This window comes from Myxine glutinosa, unplaced genomic scaffold (genome assembly GCF_964187855.1).
Source record: "Myxine glutinosa unplaced genomic scaffold, kmMyxGlut1.1 SCAFFOLD_1845, whole genome shotgun sequence".
Classification (NCBI taxonomy): Eukaryota; Metazoa; Chordata; class Myxini; order Myxiniformes; family Myxinidae; genus Myxine; species Myxine glutinosa.
The window spans coordinates 46,867-69,488 of record NW_027617940.1 but is presented as its reverse complement, the minus strand read 5'-3'; the positions used below and the strand labels follow the sequence as shown (position 1 = coordinate 69,488).

Below are 22,622 nucleotides of genomic sequence, written 5' to 3'. Positions count from 1 at the left end.
GGAAAGGTGACCCTCTGGAGTGTGGCTCGTACCAAGCGATAAAGTTATTGGAGCATGGAATGAAGGTATTGGAAAGGGTGTTGGAGTGGAGGATAAGGAAGAAAGTGAAGATCGATGAAATGCAGTTTGGATTCATGCCAGGAAGAGGAACGACAGACGCGCTTTTCATTGTGAGGCAGTTGCAGGAGAAGTACATGGAGAAAAGGAAGAAGTTGTTTCTTGGGTTTGTTGATCTGGAGAAAGCATTCGATAGGGTACCAAGCAAAGTATTGACATGGGCATTGAGGAAGTTAGGAGTGGAGGAATGGTTGATCAGAGTAGTGATGGCAATGTACAAAAGAGCGCGCACAGCTGTAAGGACGAAGGACGGAAACAGTGGTGAGTTTGAGGTGAAGGTGGGAGTGCATCAGGGGTCGGTACTAAGTCCACTACTATTTGTAGCTGTGATGGAGGTGCTGGCTCAGAACGTAAAGGAGGGTTTACCGTGGGAGTTGTTGTATGCAGATGATCTGGTGTTGATTGCGGAAAGTATGGATGGACTGAAGGAAAAGATGAACACGTGGAAGGAATGTATGGAGACAAAAGGTCTGAAGGTGAATATCGGAAAGACGAACGTGATGACAAGTGGTAAAGCATGTGGTGAGGTGGAAAGAACTGGGAAGTGGCCCTGTGCTGTGTGTAGGAAGGGTGTTGGAGTGAACTCCATTCAATGTACAATGTGCGCTGAGTAGGTTCATCAAAAATGTAGTGGTCAGGGAGGGTCATTAACCAGTGTGGCAGCTACATTCAAGTGTAAGGTGTGCACAGAGGGAGCTGCAGATGGAGGAGATGTTGAGTTGGATCTTGGAGACGGCGTGAAGCTGGAAGGTGTGAAAACATTTTGCTACCTCGGAGACATGCTGAATGGAGAAGGTGGATCAGACTCGGCAACGGTTGCTCGAGTGAGATGTGCATGGAAGAAGTTTCGGGAACTGAGTGGCGTGCTGATGATGAGGGGAGTGTCGTTGAAGCTGAAGGGAAAGGTGTATGCTGCATGCGTGAGAAGTGTTATGATTTATGGGAGCGAGACATGGGTAATGAACGTAGAGCAGCAACGAAGGTTGGAAAGGGTGGAAATGCGAATGGTTCGACGGATGTGCGGAGTATCGTTGAGAGAGAGGAAGACAAATGATGAATTGCAAAAGATGATGGGAATAGAGCCTGTGATTGATGCTGTGAAGAGGAACAGGTTGAGATGGTTTGGTCATGTGTTGAGGAAGGATGAAAGTGACTGGTTGAGAAGAGTGATGGAAATGAATGTAGAAGGAAGCAGAGGACGGGGAAGACCGAGAAAGACTTGGCTAAAGATGGTGGAAGAAGAAATGCGGACAAGGGGGTTAACAAGGAGAGATGCAGAAAATAAGGCAAAATGGAGAAGATTGTCATGGGGACCGCAAGGCTAACCCCCGCTCTAGCAGGGAAAATGGCCTTTAAAATGCATGTTGTTGTTGTGTTGGTGAGTCGAGTGCTCAAATACCCAAAAAGTTTATTTACGATTTTATTTTCTCCGTGCACCGAATTAATTTAATCACAAAAGTGAAGTTATCCTCATGCAACTTAAAAATTCACGATGGGGGAAGGAAAGGAATTCTACATATTTTATAAGTTACTTTTGGAAACAGTCACACATTGGTATCCAAGCCATCCGTAAAGAATTAGCATTAAATGCTTCTCCAATCACATTCCTTGTTATTATCCAGGCAACTCACTGTTATCTTCTCATCTTCACGTCTCCGCCGTCCACGGAAGGTTTTCCTGGAGTAAAGATGGAAGACTTCAGCTAACAGCAGCAAAACTCAAGGCAATGTGACATCGTCTTTACAAGTGGGCAAACAATAAATGCCTGTTATTACCAAGCTGCTGCAATGTATAAAACATCAGCAAGGAATCCACTAAGACTGGTAGACACCGACCTGCCTCTAGACACACCGGTGGGCGAATCCAGACCGTTGAAGTCCCCTTGTGAAAGCGGCAGCTCCATCTTAGGAAGGATGCGACAACCACCATCTGCACGCTTGGAGCCAACCTCCAAGGGAAGCCGAGGTCCAGGAAACTTTCGCAATAAACCTCGCCCATCTCCGTTCATACGTTCCGTTCCCAGCCCGATCATGGAACCACCTTCCAAAATGGTCTTATCCATTACTCCTCCTATTCCACGACCATGAGGCTTTCCTCCCCTGCAAAATATATGAACAGCTGATTTCCCAATCAGATTCCTCACACAGCCAACAAGATTTAATGGAATAAAATAAAAAAATGCATAAACTAGGCGTTTTAGGATCATAATCATGGGAAAAAAAAGTTTTAATGATACACAATCTATTGATATACACAACTCTGATGAATGGTCAATTTTTGAGGATTGAATTTAAAAATAGGACAAATGTATTAGAGATGCTAAAGCAACCAGACTCAGTGTTGTAATGGTGAGGGCGTCCGCCCCGAGTCTGGGAAGTCGGTGGTTCAAACCAAGGACTTCAAAAGTCTTTTGCTCCCTTGCTCAATATTTCAAAAGGATAGAGGATGAACAAACAGCAGCCATTGCTTAGCAACGACAGAACATGCTTAAATGGGTCTCCTGGCCTCATATGTTGAAGTTCCTTCCTTGTAAGGGATCGCACAGAAAGGTTTTTGAAAATAATCTCGCAGAGAGGCCGAGGCCCACGAAGCCTTCGCAATAAGTCTTGCAAATCTCCTTTCATACAAAAATGAATTGTTTATTCTGTATGACTTTTGTAATGCTTGTTGGGGTAGATGTGAATTCTAAATGCAGAGTAAACAAGAAAAAGAGCGCAAATCCTCACCAGGATGTATTTGCAGTGGTTTTTAAGGCTGTGGCAAACAAATATGGCGGCCGAACCACGTCACCGATGACGTCATCATTATTTTTTTGCGAAACTAATTTATTCCGAGATTATGCTCAAGAAATTTCATCTTGATCGGGTGAAGTTTTGTACTTGTCGAATTATGATGTCATAATGGAGGTACCTATGACATCACTATTAACATATTTTATTCCCCATGAAGAGTTCTTTACAATGAGCCATGGCTCAAATTTTTCTCTTCAGCGCTTTCGGAGATATAGAGGTGCAAACTTTTTCGGTTTTCCAAGATGGCGGCCAAACCACGTGACCGATGACGTCACATTATATATTTTTTCTCCACCAGTTTAAGCCGACATGGCGCTCAATAAATTTCAACTTGATTGGATGAAGTTTTGTACATTGTCAAATTATGATGTAATAATGGAGGCAGCTATGACATCATCAACATATTTTATTCCCCATGGAGAGTTCTTTACAATGAGCCATGTCTCAATTTTTTCTATTCAGCGATTTCCGAGATATAGTGGTGCCAAGCTTTTCGTTTTTCCAAGATGGCGGCCGAACCAGGTGACCTATGACGTCATAATATATCATTAACAAGCATTACGCCTCAGTCCCCCATCAGTGAAGTGATGTGAGTTGACAAAGTGGATGGCGGCCATCTTGGATTTTGACGTCCCTTATGCGAAGATACACCCACACACCAGATTAGAAGTTAGTAGTTCGTTTAGTTTTCAAGATATTTCGCTCACAAGGTTCAGACATATATATGGTGGCGGCCATCTTGGATTTTGACGTGGCAACCCAATTTTCAATAGCGTTCTTCCTTATGCCGAGATACACCCACACACCAGATTAGACGATGGTACATCGCTTATTTTTCAAGATATTCCGCTCAAGGTTCAGACATGCATCGTGGCGGCCAACTTGGATTTTGACGTGGCGACACAATTTTCAATAGCTGTCTTCCTTATGCGTAGATACAGCCACACACCAGATTAGAAGTTAGTAGTTCATTTATTTTTCAAGATATTTCGCTCACAAGGTTCAGACATATATATGGTGGCGGCCATCGTGGATTTTGACGTGGCGACCCAATTTTCAATAGCGTTCTTCATTATGCCTAGATACACCCGCACACCAGATTAGAAGTTAGTAGTTCATTTATTTTTCAAGATATTTCGCTCACAAGGTTCAGACATATATATGGTGGCGGCCATCTTGGATTTTGAAGTGGCGACCCAATTTTCAATAGCTGTCTTCATTATGCGTAGATACAGCCACACACCAGATTAGAAGTTAGTAGTTCATTTCTTTTTCAAGATATTTCGCTCACAAGGTTCAGACATATATATGGTGGCGGCAATCTTGGATTTTGACATGGCGACCTAATTTTCAATAGGGTTGTTCCATATGCCGAGTGGCACCCACACACCAAATTAGAATTCGGTCCTTCGCATACGCACGTCCGCACGCACGGACGGAGGGGAAAACCATAGTCCCCCTTTCGCTCTTCGATGAGGTCGTCGAGGTATTGGTCGTTGACATCTGCCGTTGCAACTTCGAAAGTAAACGGCTGCCGCACCCATGCTGGGTATTGCTCTTGGTCGGGGAAGTAGCCGTCAAATGACTTTCCCAGCTCATCCAAGTGCGTGGCAATCGCTTGCTTCAGCTCCCCCAGTACAGCAGTGCATCCAACTTCAGACTCATCTTCGATCCCGCTCACGCACTCGTCCAGTAGCGAAAAGTTCGAGAAGTTGTCGTTCTCTGTTCGCCGCCTCCACAACGGTAACTTCTTTTGGAAAGCGCTCAGCTTTTCTTCAGATTCGATGACATTCACTCCACCGCCCTGCATCTGGCAATTGAGATGATTGAGTGTATCGAAGATGTCAGCCAAGTACGCCAAGGCGAGGATGAACTCTGAATCTTGGAAGTGCGTTGCATGGCAATGCTGGTGCTCTCGCAAAAACAGGGCTAATTCTACATGCAAGGCAAAAACATGGCTCACTACCTTCCCTCGTGATAACCATCGAACGTTAGAGTGGTAGAGAGGACTTCGAATTCAGAGCCGATTTCATTGCACAGCTCTTTGAAGATAGGATGATTCAGAGCACGGTTTCACACGTAATTCACAGTTTCAACGACGATTTTCAGAACATTGGCCAGTTTTGCAGGCAGGGTTTTTGATGCCAGCGCGTGTCTGTGCAGACGATGATGTGTGGTGCATCGGCCATCACCAGCGCTCCAATACCGGAGTTGCATCCCAGCATGGCTGGAGCTCCGTCCGAGCAAACTGCAGACACCATGTTCCATGAGAGGCCGTTGCTTCTGAAGAAGTCGTCCACAAGCTTCTTCACGTCAGCTGCCTTCGTCGTTGTTGTGAGAGGCTTGCAGAACAGAAAGTCTTCCTTGATCTCGTCTCCTTTGACATAACGCACAAATAAGATGAGCTGGCTCAAATTAGAAATGTCGGTGGTCTTGTCGAGTTGAAGGCTGAATTTCGTCGGGCTCGCGACTAAATCTGCAACTACCTGGGCGAGGATGTCGTCGCTCATGTCGTCGATTCTGCATCTGATGGTGTCATTTGAGAGTGGAAGGAGAGACAACTTGTTTTCAGCAGCTTTTCCCAGCATGATGTTGGCCATCTTCAACGCGGCAGGTTTGATGAGTGTCTCGCCAACAGTGTGCGGTTTGCCCTGCTTTGCGATCAGGGACGCAACTACATATGACGCGGTGAGGATCGGTTTGTCAATTGGAACGAAGCCGAGAGTGGGCAAGGTAGCACTTGCGTCGAATCGGACTCTCTTCAATTTGAATTCTTCCAGCTTTGCGTCTTTGTACTGCCCCTCGCCGTGCAGTTTTTTGAAGTGTTCCCGTAGTTTTGCTGGTGCTCGGCTGGAGTTGCTCAACTTTGCATTGCAAAGCATGCATTGAGGACGCTGACTTCCGTCCCGTTCCGTCAAACACGTGAACCCGTACCGCACGTAATCCTCCGATCACTTCCTTTTTTTGCTCGACATACTGCAAAAAACAAACAAACAAGCGTTACGCCTAGGTCCCCCGTCGGTGAAGTGATGTGAGTTGACAAAGTGGAAGACGCAGAAAACATGCTGTGATATGATATTTCGCTCACAAGGTTCAGACATACATGGAGGTGGCCATCTTGGATTTTGACGTGGCGACCCAATTTTCAATGGCGTTCTTCCTAATGCCTAGGTACACACACACACCAGATTAGAAGTTTGTACTTCGCTTATTTTTCAAGATATTCCGCTCACAAGGTTCAGACATACATGGCGGCGGCCATCTTGGATTTTGACGTGGCAACCCAATTTTCAATAGCCTTCTTCCTTGTGCCTAGATACACCCAAACACCAGATTAGAAGTTGGTACTTTGCTTATTTTTCAAGATATTTCACTCACAAAGTTCAGACATAAATATGGTGGCGGCCATCTTGGATTTTGACGTGGCGACCCAATTTACAATAGCATTCTTCCTTATGCCGAGATACACGCACACACCAAATTAGAAGTTGGTACTTCGCTTATTTTTCAAGATATTCATCTCACAAGGTTCAGACATACATGGCGGCGGCCATCTTGGATTTTGACGTGGCGACCCAATTTTAAACAGCCTTCTTGCTTGTGCCTAGATACACCCACACACCAGTTTAGAAGTTGGTACTTCGCTTATTTTTCAAGATATTTCGCTTACAAGGTTCAGACATATATATGGTGGCGGCCATCTTGGATTTTGACGTGGCGACCCAATTTTCAATAGCGTTCTTCCTTATGCCGAGATACACCTACACACCAAATTAGAAGTTGGTACTTCGCTTATTTTTCAAGATATTCATCTCACAAGGTTCAGACATACATGGCGGCGGCCATCTTGGATTTTGACGTGGCGACCCAATTTTCAATAGCGTTCTTCCTTATGCCTAGTTACACCCACACACCAGATTAGAAGTTGGTACTTCGCTTATTTTTCAAGATATTCATCTCACAAGGTTCAGACATACATGGCATCAGACGTACATGACGGCGGCCATCTTGGATTTTGACGTGGGTTGCACCCACACACCAAATTTGAATGCGGTCCTTCGCTTACGCACGCACGCACGCACTCCCGCACGCACGCCCGCAAACACGCACGCACGGACGGACAGACTGACACACGGACGGAGGGGAAAGCCATAGTCCCCCTTTCGCTACGCTGTGCGATGGGGGACAAAAAGTAACAAACTGATCTTAATTGAGTTCGGGCAAATAATTAAATGACAAAAATTTTAAAAGGAACATGCTTAAATATAATCAGTACCCCTCTGAAAACTGAGAAATTTTAACGAAGAAAACATAACTTAGAGTTACGATGACGGGATTTATTATCTACTGAACTCTATGTCACCTCAAATCCCATTATAATGTTACATAGAAAACTGCGAATTGTTCGTTTTGAATTGCGACCAAAGGAGTTATATCACCTCCACCTAATTTTCTGAGTAATTCAATCATATTTTATAATCACCATCCACTTTTGACTTTAATATAACTCTGAAGCCGCCCTGCATATCCACAAACATTTCCAACTTACTTTTCAATTAATCAGTAACTCCAAAGTAAGGCGCGACCAATGAGGCACGGCACACGGCAAGCTAATCGAGGCTATTCACTGGAATTTCCAAACACCTGCAAAGTCCAAAATCCAGTAAGTAAGTAAGTAAGCAAGTAAGCACCATCAACAGAATAATATTAGCAAGTTGCTCATTGATTCAACTTACTACAGTCATTGTGAAACAACTTATCTTAAACACAGACCAGAGAAACCATGAATGGGATGGGAAAAAAAAAAAAAGAAAAAAAAAAAAGAAGAAAAAAAAGTTGACAAAGTGGAAGACGCAGAAAACATGCTATGATATGATATTTCGCTCACAAGGTTCAGACACACATGGAGGCGGCCATCTTGGATATTGACGTGGCCACCCAATTTTCAATAGCATTCTTCCTGATGCCTAGATACACCCACACACCAGATTAGAAGTTAGTACTTCGCTTATTTTTCAAGATATTCCGCTCACAAGGTTCAGACATGCATGGCGGTGGACATCTTGGACTTTGACGTGGTGACCCAATTTTAAATAGCGTTCTTCCTTGTGCCTAGATACACCCAAACACCAGATTAGAAGTTGGTACTTTGCTTATTTTTCAAGATATTACGCTCACAAGTTTCAGACATATATATGGTGGCGGCCATCTTGGATTTTGACGTGGCGACCCAATTTACAATAGCGTTCTTCCTAATGCCGAGATACACCCACACACCAAATTAGAAGTTGGTACTTCGCTTATTTTTCAAGATATTCATCTCAACGTTCAGACATACATGGCGGCGGCCATCTTGGATTTTGACGTGGCGACCCAATTTTAAACAGCGTTCTTGCTTGTGCCTAGATACACCCACACACCAGATTAGCAGTTGGTACTTCGCTTATTTTTCAAGATATTCATCTCACAAGGTTCAGACATACATGGCGGCGGCCATCTTGGATTTTGACGTGGCGACCCAATTTTCAAAAGCGTTCTTCCTTATGCCTAGATACACCGACACACCAGATTAGAAGTTGGTACTTCGCTTATTTTTCAAGATATTCATCTCACAAGGTTAAGACATACATGGCATCAGACATACATGGCGGCGGCCATCTTGGATTTTGAGGTGGGTTGCACCCACACACCAAATTCGAATGCGGTCCTTCGCTTACGCACGCCCGCACGCAAACACGCACACACGGACGGAGGGGAAAGCCATAGTCCCCCTTTCGCTACGCTGTGCGACGGGGGACAACAAGCATTCTGAGTATTGCGCTGCAATACATGGCCCCTACCGGCAGTCTGTCGTCAGGAAAACTGTTGGGGAAATTACCAAGGGTTATTTACACCACAGGTTCTGAATCGTTCCCAATCGCTAATTACCTCATGACGGGCTCACCTGTGATTCGCACTTGGGACTTCGATTTATACACCTTGCAGACAGGTCAGCAGAAGTACGACAAAATAACTTGTTGATAAAGAACCTTTCGAGTCGCTAAATATCAGTAATTTATTACATTTTCCGGTTCACGATCAATGATCGATGTGTGTGTGTATATATATATATATATATATATATATATATATATATATATATATGTTGCTCGGCTTGCCCCTCCTGAATGCACGCGCTGTGTCGCGCATTTGACGTTCGCAGACGAGGCTGAGGGCGCGCGGTGCGGCTTGAGGAGAACTCCAGAATAAACAAGAAATATCAATTTTTAAAAAAATCTTTTCGTTTTATTAACGATATCTGCCAAACCACGTGACCTATCGCAAATTCCAAAAGGACATTTTAGTAGATTGACATGCTGAACAGATCTGTGAAGTTTCCCCTCGATTGGATCAAAAATGAGGGAGGAGCTCGGTTTTAAAGCCGCTACTTAAATTTAGCTTGCTGCTAAATACACCGCTCTAACGCATAACCACGAGTTTAGACTACATTTACAACAAATGAAGACCATAGAATTATAACCAGGCTGTCACTTTCCCCCCCCCCCCCCCCCGTTTTTCACGTTTTTCACATTTTTCAAAATATTTTTCACGTTTTTCTCGAAATGACTAAAATGTGACTTAGCCTGGTTATAATTCTATGGTCTTCAAATATGAAAACTATTTTCATATCACAATGTTAAATATAGAATATATAGAAGATAATGTTAAAAAAAATGAGTCCGATCTTCCAATGGTAAAAAATCCTTCAAAACATTCCTGGATCCAGAATAATATCCTGAGCTTCACCAAAAACTAATCAATTCTTCCTTATCGCAAGGGCAATCATCCCACCAACTTTCATCCAAATCCGTTCAGAACTTTTCCAGATATCTTGTGTGCGCACGCACGCACGCACGCACGCACACACACACACACACACACACACACACACACACACACACACACACACACACACACACACACACACACACACACACACACACACACACACACACACACTCGAATGCATTACTCCCTAGCGGAAGTAATAAGCGTAATTACATATACTAGGGCATGCCCGTACTATATCTATATCTAAAATTAGATCCCCCCCCTCTATTTACATGAAATGGTTTGGTCCATTCGCAAAGCCAAAGCGAACGGCAGTTACGAATCGCAGTTACGATGAATCGCAAAGTAGTTTTAATTAGTTTTAAAACATAGTTTAACGCCAACATAGTTTGCCAACGTGAAATAAATGAATACGCTCTCAAATGTGCCGTCCGAGGCAGAGTCTGTTCGCCACGTTCGGCACACGTGATAACTCGCTGCTCTCTGATTGGTTGAATCGTTTTTTGGACATAGCTCGGTAACTACTTGTCCGATTAATATGAAACCTTGAAAAGGCACATCCTCGGGTCCCCAGCAATATACCTGGCAAGTTTCAAGTATATCGGACCGGTAGTTGTCGAGAAACAGCGGTCGCATACACACACACACACACACACAGACAGAGATTAGTGGAATTATAGATAGATACACAAAGAATTAAGTTAAGCACCCCTACACAACGAATTAAGGTAAGCACCCCCTAATATATATTCTTTGTGTATATGTATACATTGGCATATATTCTAAGGTATGTGAGATCAAATAATGATTGGTATGACATTAGCAATTATCCATTGATGAAATGCAGATGAGTGCACTCATCTGTGACGCCCATCGCTCGTGCAGCACGATCACGTGGGTCCTACACACGTTATTGACGCAAAGATCGCTAGAGGTCTTCTCAGAACAATGACTGTACGTTAGAAAACATAAACGTCATCCACACTGTCCGTGATGGACCTATAGCTCCATACTTAAATTGAGGTGAAAATATGCCTAAAATTCCCAAAAAATTTCACCTTAAATTATTCAGAATAAAATATTGAAAACGGCATGATTGTTATGTTTTTATGTGACCATAATATCACTTCTCCAGAAAATATAGCAATATCATGGGTATATTACACTGTTTTGACGACAACAAACTTGTAATGTGCGAGGTTGTAAAAAAACGGGGGGGGGGTGCTTAACTTAATTCTTTGTGTATAGATTCAAAATTGATACAAAACTAAAAACAAAAAACAAAACAAATTGCAATGTGTTTTGGAGGACCTCCGCCGAACCCCTGAGACTGGCTCACTGAACCCCTGGGGTTCGGTCGAACCCAGGTTAAGAACCACGGGAGAATAGTCTTGTAATCGGAGTATTTCGTAGACGGAGGGGCTTTCGGGAAGGTTTTGGGATAATTATGACGTCATAGGTCATGTGGTACAGGCGCCATCTTGAAAAAACCGAAAAACGTTGCACCTCTATATATCTCCAAAACCGCTCAATGGAAAAAATTGAAACATGGCTCATTGTAAAGAACTCCATATGGGGAATAGGTGTTGTTCACGATGACGTCATTGGTGCCATAATTATGACGTCATAATTCGACATGGACAACGCTTAGTCTGATCAGTTTGAAATTTATTGAGTGTGATGTATGCAACAATTATATCAGAGAATATAAATTTATGATGTCATTGCTCTGGTGTTGGCTTAGCGGTTAGGGTGCCGGCTTGGGATCCTGGGTTCGAATCCGGTCGATCGCTGAATTAACGCCAGGGGGGTTGACTCAGCCTGTCATCCTTCCGAGGTCGGCAAATTGAGTACCATCTTGCTGGGATGAATGATCACGGTGTGTACCCCGATTCAGAATAGGCACACTGTATCCCTGCGCATCGTAAGAGCGTGACCAAGGGTTGGCATCAGGAAGGGCATCCGGCCATAAAAGCATTGCCTCAAACAGGGAACCATGATTGTCATGGGGCCCGCAAGGTTAACCCCCGCTCTAGCGGGGGAAAATGGCCTTAAAACGATCATTCATTTTTCATTCTACATATGTAAATGAACACCCAGTTCACTCTGCACGCATTGCACATCACATGCAGCCTTGTATTTATTGTGATTAAAAAAAAAACACGCTTCTGTACATCGACCTTGAGGCTCAGTTTGCAAGCCACCGTCTACAGTTCCAATGTAAGAGACAATTGCCCTTCTTCCTGAGTCCTCGGGGTCATTTGGGTCTTCTGGTTCCTCGGCGTCTTTTGAGTCTTTTGGGTCCTCTGGATCTTTGAGGTATTTAAGGGTCTTTGGGGTATTTTGGTTATTAGGGGTAATTTGGGTATGTGGGATTTAACTGGGTCCTCAGGGTCTTTTTGATCGTTTGGGTCTTTGGGGTATTTTGGGTTTTCAGTGTCTTTTCGATCATTTTTGGGTCTTCGGGGTCTTTTCGATCTTTGGGGTATTTAAAGGTCTTTGGGGTATTTTGGGTCTTCTGGGTATTTTGAGTCTTCAAGGGTCTTGGGGTCTTTTCAGTATTTTGGGTATTCGGAGTCTTTTTGGGTGTTTGGGGAATTTTGGGTCTTCAGGGTCTTTTGGATTTTAGGGGTCTTTTGGATCTTTAAAGGTCTTGGGCTATTTTTGGGTCTTCAGAGGTTTTTTTTTTTTTTTTTTTTGTATACTGAATCGAGGCTCGTGAAAGAGCTAACATTTATTTCACAAACAAATCAACCAGACAAACCAATTTTTGGGTCTTTATGGTTAATTGGGTGTTCAGGGTATTTTGGGTCTTTGGGATATTTTGGGTCTTCGGGTCTTTAAGTGTCCTCTGGGTATTTTCAATCTCCGGGGTCTTATGAGTCCCCTTGGTCTTTTGGGTCATTGGAGTCTTTTGGCTCTTCAAGCGTCGTTGGGATATTTTGGGTTTTCAGGGTATTTAAGGGTCTTTGGAGTCTTCTGGGTCTTAATGGTCTTTCACAGTCTTCACTGTTTTTGGAGTCTTCAGGGACTTCAGGGTATTTTGGGTCTTTGGGGCATTTTGGGTGTTTAGGGTCCATTGGGTTTTCTGACTTCTTGGAGTCTTTTATGCCTTTTAACGAGTGGACACAGTCGTGTTCAAAGATTGCCCATTAACCCCCCGCCCATTGCCCCCCCAAACCTCCTCCTCCCCACTCAAATCCCTCTTAAAGCACAACGCAAAGCCTTTAAAACCTACCTTAAAGAAGGGGGACAGACACATACACAAACAAATACACAAACACACTGTTTTATATGGTAGATTAGCGGTTAGGGTGCCGGCTTGGGATACTAGGATCCTGGGTTCGAATCCCGGTCGATCGCTGAATTAACGCCAGGGGGGTTGACTCAGCCTGTCATCCTTCCGAGGTCGGCAAATTGAGTACCAGCTTGCTGGGATGAATGATCACGGTGTGTACCCCGGTTTAAAATAGGTACACCGTATCCCTGCGCATCGTAAGAGCGTGACCAAGGGTTGGCATCAGGAAGGGCATCCGGCCATAAAAGCATTGCCTCAAACAGGGAACCATGATTGTCATGGGGCCCGCAAGGTTAACCCCCGCTCTAGCGGGGGAAAATGGCCTTAAAACGATCATTCATTTTTCATTCTACATATGTAAATGAACACTCAGTTCACTCTGCACGCATTGCACATCACATGCAGCCTTGTATTTATTGTGATTAAAAAAAAAACACGCTTCTGTACATCGACCTTGAGGCTCAGTTTGCAAGCCACCGTCTACAGTTCCAATGTAAGAGACAATTGCCCTTCTTCCTGAGTCCTCGGGGTCATTTGGGTCTTCTGGTTCCTCGGCGTCTTTTGAGTCTTTTGGGTCCTCTGGATCTTTGAGGTATTTAAGGGTCTTTGGGGTATTTTGGTTATTAGGGGTAATTTGGGTATGTGGGATTTAACTGGGTCCTCAGGGTCTTTTTGATCGTTTGGGTCTTTGGGGTATTTTGGGTTTTCAGTGTCTTTTCGATCATTTTTGGGTCTTCGGGGTCTTTTCGATCTTTGGGGTATTTAAAGGTCTTTGGGGTATTTTGGGTCTTCTGGGTATTTTGAGTCTTCAAGGGTCTTGGGGTCTTTTCAGTATTTTGGGTATTCGGAGTCTTTTTGGGTGTTTGGGGAATTTTGGGTCTTCAGGGTCTTTTGGATTTTAGGGGTCTTTTGGATCTTTAAAGGTCTTGGGCTATTTTTGGGTCTTCAGAGGTTTTTTTTTTTGTTTTTTTTGTATACTGAATCGAGGCTCGTGAAAGAGCTAACATTTATTTCACAAACAAATCAACCAGACAAACCAATTTTTGGGTCTTTATGGTTCATTGGGTGTTCAGGGTATTTTGGGTCTTTGGGATATTTTGGGTCTTCGGGTCTTTAAGTGTCCTCTGGGTATTTTCAATCTCCGGGGTCTTATGAGTCCCCTTGGTCTTTTGGGTCATTGGAGTCTTTTGGCTCTTCAAGCGTCGTTGGGATATTTTGGGTTTTCAGGGTATTTAAGGGTCTTTGGAGTCTTCTGGGTCTTAATGGTCTTTCACAGTCTTCACTGTTTTTGGAGTCTTCAGGGACTTCAGGGTATTTTGGGTCTTTGGGGCATTTTGGGTGTTTAGGGTCCATTGGGTTTTCTGACTTCTTGGAGTCTTTTATGCCTTTTAACGAGTGGACACAGTCGTGTTCAAAGATTGCCCATTAACCCCCCGCCCATTGCCCCCCCAAACCTCCTCCTCCCCACTCAAATCCCTCTTAAAGCACAACGCAAAGCCTTTAAAACCTACCTTAAAGAAGGGGGACAGACACATACACAAACAAATACACAAACACACTGTTTTATATGGTAGATTAGCGGTTAGGGTGCCGGCTTGGGATACTAGGATCCTGGGTTCGAATCCCGGTCGATCGCTGAATTAACGCCAGGGGGGTTAAAGGGTTGACTCAGCCTGTCATCCTTCCGAGGTCGGCAAATTGAGTACCAGCTTGCTGGGATGAATGATCACGGTGTGTACCCCGGTTTAAAATAGGTACACCGTATCCCTGCGCATCGTAAGAGCGTGACCAAGGGTTGGCATCAGGAAGGGCATCCGGCCATAAAAACATTGCCTCAAACAGGGAACCATGATTGTCATGGGGCCCGCAAGGCTAACCCCCGCTTTAGCGGGGAAAATGGCCTTAAAACGATCATTCATTCATTCATTCATGGTCCAGTAGTTTCAGTGAAAATCATCAGATAGACAAAGAAACAAACAATCAAATATTCCGGTATGTAGGATGAGGACACAAACAAAGGAAAATTCACAAGATGAACGTCAGGGCACGTCGAAAGTTTGCCAATGAACACCAAGGCAAAGACCAGCACTTCTGGAACAATGTGCTCTGGACAGATGAGTCAAAGGTAGAGCTATTTGGCCACAGTACCAGAAGACATGTTTGGTGAAAACCAAAGACAGCATTTGACCACAATAACCTGATACCAACTGTAAAGCATGGTGGTGGAAATATTATGGTTTGGTGGCAGCTTTGCTGCATCAGGGCCTGGGCAGCTCACCATCATATAATCCACGATGAATTCTTCATTGTACCAGAGGGTGCTTGAGGATAATGTGAGGCCATCTGTCAGAAAGTTGAAGCTCAAACGAAGGTTTGCAAGGTGGACCTTGCAACATGACAATGACCCTAAACATACCAGTAAATCCAACAAGGAATGGCTGAAAGGAAAGAAATGGAGGGTTCTGGAATGGCCAAGTCAAAGCCCGGATCTAAATTCCATTGAGATGTTGTGGGGGGGGGGGGGGGGGGGGGGGGTGGGTTGAAACGAGCTGTGCATGCAAGAAAACCCTCCAACATCGCACAGCTGAAAGAATTCTGCATGCAGGAGTGGGCAAAAATTTCTCCCAGTCGATGTCAGAGACTGGTAGACAGTTATGAGAAACGCCTACTTGAGGTTGTTTCTGCCAAAGGGGGCAATACCACCTATTAGAGCCAAGGGTGTACTTACTTTTTCCACATGCGAAATTTGCATTTATGTTTATTTAAATTATACAATGGACTACAATATGTAAATGTTTCATGATATTTGTTATATTATATCACCTTTATCTATCAATATTGTTGAAATGAAGATCAAATAGCTGTATGTTGAAATATGTTGAAAAAGTCAAAACTTTACATGGGGTGTACTTACTTTTTCACGTGACTGTATATATATACATATAATGATGTAAAGATTAATTAGATTTCAGGGTCCCGAGGTCAAAGGCCAAAGGTCAGGTCATTTCAGGTAAAAATGTGACAACATATGAACACAAACAACAACAACATGCATTTTAAGGCCATTTTTCCTGCAAGAGTGGGGGTTAGCCAACATATGAACAGCTGAAGGGATTTAACTCAAACTTGTTACAAGTATTATAATGAGGTAATAATGTGGGCGGAGGCATATCCGTCGACGTCGTCACGTTGAAGTGTTCTCATTTGCTTTGTATTCATCATGGTATTTTTTGACCGGCTCCATGCCCAGCGGAGATAGACAGCTGTCACTGCTGTATGGGGGTAGCGTAGAGGTCGAAAAGACAAACATGCCAATTCGATGATCATTTTACAAGAGCCTTTTGACAATGTAATGTTGTGTGAACCCACTATGCCCTCAGATCTCATAATCTTTCAGATCAACAGGACCAGCCCAGGAGCCAAGAGAGCAGAACTCAAGAAAAAGAATAAAGAATGAGATTGAAAGTAGGTTTATAAAAGGAGGGATGGGAGAGTGTATAGAAAGAAAGACTCAGATAGGACTTAGTTAAGGTAAGAAAGGTAAGAGAGAGCAGCTTCTGGCCTGGGGGTTTCCCTCCACAAGTTATTTGTCATCATCGGGCACAAGATGGGGACCACCTCCACTGCACATATGGGGTAAAAGAAGCAGGGAATTGAGACGTGCCTTCCAAACGTGGTCCTCAGGGTCTTTTGGGTCTTCTGGTTCCTCGGCATCTTTGGGGTATTTAAGGGTCTTTGGGGTATTTTGGTTCTTGGGGGTAATTTGGGTATGTGGGGTTCAACTGGCTCCTCAGGGTCTTTTTGATTGTTTGCATCTTTTGGGTTTTCAGTGTCTTTTCGATTTTTTGGGGGGTCTTTGGGGTCTTTTCGATCTTTGGGGTATTTTGAGTCTTTTAGGGTCTTGGGATCTTTTCAGTCTTTGGGTATTCGGGGTATTTTTGGGTGTTTGGGTCTTCAGGGTCTTTTGGATTTTTGTGGTCTTTTGGATCTTTAAAGGTCTTGGGCTATTTTGGGTCTTCAGGGGATTTTGGGTCTTTATGGTCCATTGGGTTTTCAGGGTCTTTGGGATATTTTGGGTCTTCGGGGTCTCTAAGTGTCTTCTGGGTATTTTCAGTCTCCGGGGTCTTTTGAGTCCCCTTGGTCATTGGCGTCTTTTGGGTCTTCAAGCGTCTTTGGGATCTTTTGGGTTTTCAGGGTATTTAAGGGTCTTTGAGTCTTCTGGGTCTTCATGGTCTTTCACAGTCTTCACTGTTTTTTGTAGTCTTTAGGGACTTCAGGGTCTTTTGGGTCTTCGGGGTATTTTGGGTGTTTAGGGTCCATTGGATCTTCTGGTTTCTTGGAGTCTTTTATGTCTTTTAACGAGTGAACACAGTCGTGTACAAAGATTGCCCATTAACCCCCACCCCACCCAAATACATCCGAAAGCACTACGCAAAAGCCTTTAAAAACCTACCTTTAAGAAGGGGGATAGACATACACAAGCAAATACACAAATACACAAACACGCAAATACACAAATACACAAACACACTGTTTTATATGGTAGATGGTCCAGATGGTGAATGGAGAAGGTGGATCAGACTCGGCAACGGTTGCTAGAGTGAGATGTGCATGGAAGAAGTTTCGGGAACTGAGCGGCGTGCTGATGATGAGGGGAGTGTCGTTGAAGCTGAAGGGAAAGGTGTATGCTGCATGTGTGAGAAGTGTTATGATTTATGGGAGCGAGACATGGGTAATGAACGTAGAGCAGCAACGAAGGTTGGAAAGGGTGGAAATGCGAATGGTTCGGTGGATGTGCGGAGTATCGTTGAGAGAGAGGAAGACAAATGATGAATTGCGAAAGATGATGGGAATAGAGCCTGTGAGTGATGCTGTGAAGAGGAACAGGTTGAGATGGTTTGGTCGTGTGTTGAGGAAGGATGAAAGTGACTGGTTGAGGAGAGTGATGGAAATGAATGTAGAATGAAGTAGAGGACGGGGAAGACCAAGAAAGACTTGGCGAAAGATGGTGGAAGAAGAAATGCGGGCAAGGGGGTTAACAAGGAGAGATGCAGAAAATAGGGCAAAATGGAGAAGATTGTCATGGGGACCGCAAGGCTAACCCCCGCTCTCGTAGGGAGAATGGCCTTTAAAATGCATGTTGTTGTTGTTGTTGTTGTTGTTGTTGTTGTTGTTGTTGTTGTTGTATGGTCCAGAAGTTTTAGTGAAAATCATCAGATAGACAAAGAAACAAACAATCAAACATTCCGGTATGTAGGATGAGGACACAAACAAAGGAAAATTCACAAGATGGACCCCTTAAAGGAAATTAAAGGTGCCAAAATAAAAAATGTTTTTAACCAGAGGTAGAAAAGTTTCTGGCAACATTTGACTGATTCTGGGACTGGCCCAGATGGCATCAGTGTATGAATCCGAAAGTAACCTGCTCTGCCACCATTGCACATCCTCTTTCTGCTCCATTCACGCTATAATTTGCTCAAGGTCATCTTTCACCTGCTTGGAAGTCAGCAAACATCACTGCATTAAATTCCTTCACGAACAGTAGTCGAGCTATTGCCAGCACTAAGGTACTTTCATTACAAAACAACAACAGGCATTTTAATGCCATTTTCCCTGCTGGAGCGGGGGTTAGCCTTGCATGCCCCATGACAATCTTCTCCATTTTGCGCTATTTTCTGCCTCTCTCCTTGTTAACCCCCTTGCCCGCATTTCTTCTTCCACCATCTTTAGCCAAGTCTTTCTCGGTCTTCCCCGTCCTCGACTTCCTTCTACATTCATTTCCATCACTCTTCTCAACCAGTCACTTTCATCCTTCCTCAACACATGACCAAACCATCTCAACCTGTTTCTCTTCACAGCATCCATCACAGGCTCTATTCCCATCATCTTTCGCAATTCATCATTTGTCTTCCTCTCTCTCAACAATACTCCGCACATCCACCGAACCATTCGCATTTCCACGTTTTCCAGCCATCGTTGCTGCTCTACGTTCATTACCCATGTCTCGCTCCCATAAATCATAACACTTCTCACATGTGCAGCATACACCTTTCCCTTCAGCTTCAACGACACTCCCCTCACCGTCGGCACGCCACTCAGTTCCCGAAACGTCTTCCATGCACATCTCACTCCAGCAACCGTTGCCGAGTCTGATCCACCTTCTCCATTCAGCATGTCTCCGAGGTAGCAAAATGTTTTCACACCTTCCAGCTTCACGCCGTCTCCAAGATCCAACTCAACATTTCCTCCATCTGCAGCTCCCTCTGTGCACACCTTACATTTGAATGTAGCTGCCACACTGGTTAATGACCCTCTAAAACCACTACATTTTTGATGAACCCACTCAGCGCACATTGTACATTGAATGGAGTTCACTCCGTCACCATTCCTGCACACGGCACATGGCCACTTCCCAGTTCTTTCCACCTCACCACATGCTTTATCACTTGCCATCACCTTCGTCTTTCCGATATTCACCTTCAGACCTTTTGTCTCCATACATTCCTTCCCCTTGTTCATCTTCTCCTTCAGTCCAAATTTCAGTGTCAAATAAACCAAGGTATCAATATGAACTGAGGACGTGCTGCGATATACAGTATTTGCTATTACGAAATGTGATTTTTTAAAGCTCTTTTAATCAGAGCAATAATAAAAAGTGTACTTTTTATGCCTCCGCCAACGAAGGAGGCATGATGTTTTCAGGTTGTCCATCCGGCTTTCGGTGATAGGTTTTCGTTACCACAATAACTTGGAAACGGCTGAACGGATCTTAGTCAAACTTGGCGCAAGTATGTATGATGAGGTAAAGATGAACTGATTATATTTTCGGGTCACGAGGTCAAAAGCCAAAGGTCACGTTAGGTAAAAATCCTGTTACCGCGATAACTTGTGAACCAATGATGCGATTTTGACCAAATTTGGTACAGTTATGTAGAATGATGTAAAGATGAACTGGTTAGATTTTGGGGTCAAGAGGTCAAAGTCTGTAATAGGTCTTTAACTTGAGAACAGTTGAAGTGATCCAATTCAAATTTGGTGCAGGTATATATAATGATGCATATCCCGGTGTGTACCCTGGTTTAGAATAGGTACACCGTATCCCTGCGTGTCGTAAGAGGCGACTAAAAGGGTTGGCGTCAGGAAGGGCATCCGGCCATAAAAACATTGCCTCAAAAAGAAAACCATGACAATTACAACTACATATGGGCAGGGTACAGCCCGAAGTACCCCGTGGGGGACCCCACTCCCTCTCGTCAAAACTCAAGGTGGGGAACCCGATCGAAGCGAGGGTGGAAATTACTCCATTTATGACGACGAAAAGTCTCATGCCCGACGTGGAGATCGGTTTCTGAGGTTTGGGACATGGAATGTAAGGACAATGACAGGGAGATCAGGAGAAGTGGTGGAAGTATTGGTCAGAAGAAGAGTGGACATATGTTGTGTGCAGGAGACGAGATGGAAGGGAAGTGGTGTGAGAATGGTGAAGGGTAGGCAAGGACAGAAATACAAGTTTGTGTGGCAAGGGTGCCCAGAGGGCATGAATGGTGTTGGTGTCCTGTTTTCTGAGGAGTTTGTAGACAGTGTGGTGAGTGTGACGAGAGTGAGTGATTAGTTGGTTGATGATGGTGAAAATGATGATTGGAAAGCTCTTGGTGAACGTCATATGCTCCGCAGGTTGTTCGGAGCGATGAAGAGAAGGACAAGTTCTGGTGTGCATTAGAGAAGCTGATGGAAAACGTGAAAGATAAGGAAGTTGTTGTGGTAGGAGGAGACCTAAATGGACATGTGGGAAGGAGTATGGATGGTTTTGAGGGAGTTCATGAGGGTTACGGATGTGGTGTGAGAAATGCAGAAGGTGAAAGGATTTTGGAGTTTGCTGATGGAGCTGATTTGTTGATTTGTAATACTCAGTTCCAGAAAGAGGATAATAAGCTTGTTACATACACGTCAGGTGGGTCGACGACAACCGTTGACGACCTGATGGTGCGTAGGCGAGATAGGGGGCACCTCCGGGACACAAAGGTGATCCAGGGGGAGGAGGCTGTTTCATAGCACCACTTGGGTGTCTGCGACATCAGCTTGAAAGGTGCGAGGAGAGCTCGCCGGGTGAAGTACCAACCGAGAATGAAGGTGTGGAGGTTGAAAGAGGTGACAGTGAGGGAGGCATTAAAAGAGAGGCTGAGTATGGTAGAGGATGATGTGGTTGAGCTTGAAAGTGGTTGGATGTCAATGAAAGATAGTCTGTTGGGAGCCGTTGGTGAGGTATGTGGATGGACAAAAGGACCACCGAGGCACTCGGAAACATGGTGGTGGGATGATGAAGTTGGAAAGAAGATTGACGAGAAGAGGAAGAAGTTCAAGGAGTGGCAGAAGGCGAAGGGTACGGGGGCAGAAAAGGAAGAGCATGAAAGTTATAAGGCAGCCAAGAAGGCTGCAAAGAAAGAGATAGCAAAGGCGCAAGAGGCATGCAGGAAAATGTTCGGAGAACGCTTGGATTTGGAAGAGGGTCAGAGAGCGGTATTCAGGATTGCAAAGCAGATAGCGAAAGAGGTGTGATGTGATGGGGGTGAGTTGCTTGAAGGATGAAGTGGGACAAATCATTGTGGACCCAGATGGAATTAAAGGAAGATGGAAGAGATATATGGAAATACTGTTGAATGCAGAGAATGAATGGGATGGCAACATAGAGAGTAACCCTGTTTTAGGACCGGCAGAGAAGATAAACGAGAAGGAAGTTGAGGAAGCGATAAAAGCAACGAAGAGTAGAAAAGCGGGAGGGCCGACGGGAGTTGTGGGAGATATGTTGAAGGCAGCGGGAAATTGGGGTGTGAAGAGAATGACAGAGATCTGCAATCTGGTGGTGAATGAAGGCCGCATTCCAGTGGATTGGGAACTGAGTACCCTCGTCCCTCTATACAAGGGGAAAGGTGACCCTCTGGACTGTGCCTCGTATCGAGCGATAAAGTTATTGGAGCATGGAATGAAGGTATTGGAAAGGGTGTTGGAGAGGAGGATAAGGAAGAAAGTGAAGATTGACGAAATGCAGTTTGGATTAATGCCAGGAAGAGGAACGACAGACGCACTTTTTATTGTGAGGCAGTTGCAGGAGACGTACATGGAGAAGAGGAAGAATTTGTTTTTTGGGTTTGTTGATCTGGAGAAAGCATTGGATAGGGTTCCACGTGAAGTAGTGACATGGGCATTGACGACGTGAGGAGTGGAGGAATGGTTGATCAGAGTGGTGATGGCAATGTACAAAAGAGCGCGCACAGCTGTAAGGACGAAGGATGGGAACAGTGGTGAGTTTGAGGTGAAGGTGGGAGTGCATCAGGGGTCGGTACTAAGTCCACTACTATTTGTAGCTGTGATGGAGGTACTGGCTCGGAACGTAAAGGAGGGTTTACCGTGGGAGTTGTTGTATGCAGATGATCTGGTGTTGATTGCAGAAAGTATGGATGGACTGAAGGAGAAGATGAACAAGTGGAAGGAACGTATGGAGACGAAAGGTCTGAAGGTGAATATCAGAATAACAAAGGTGATGGCAAGTGGTAAAGCATGTGGTGAGGTGGAAAGAACTGTGAAGT

The 22,622-nt window shown here is 44.4% G+C and overlaps 1 protein-coding gene across 2 annotated transcripts in view; it reads right to left on the bottom strand.

Moving 5' to 3' along the window:
- Positions 1–22,622, bottom strand: part of LOC137429573 (la-related protein 4) — a gene marked incomplete at its 5' end in the record, with an annotated part of 81,049 nt that overhangs the window by 20,732 nt on the left and 37,695 nt on the right. For both annotated transcript variants that reach the window (XM_078769265.1, XM_078769264.1), the window contains 2 exon segments: positions 1,749–1,794; positions 1,953–2,216. In XM_078769265.1, the coding sequence (XP_078625391.1) occupies positions 1,749–1,794; positions 1,953–2,216 (310 nt within the window).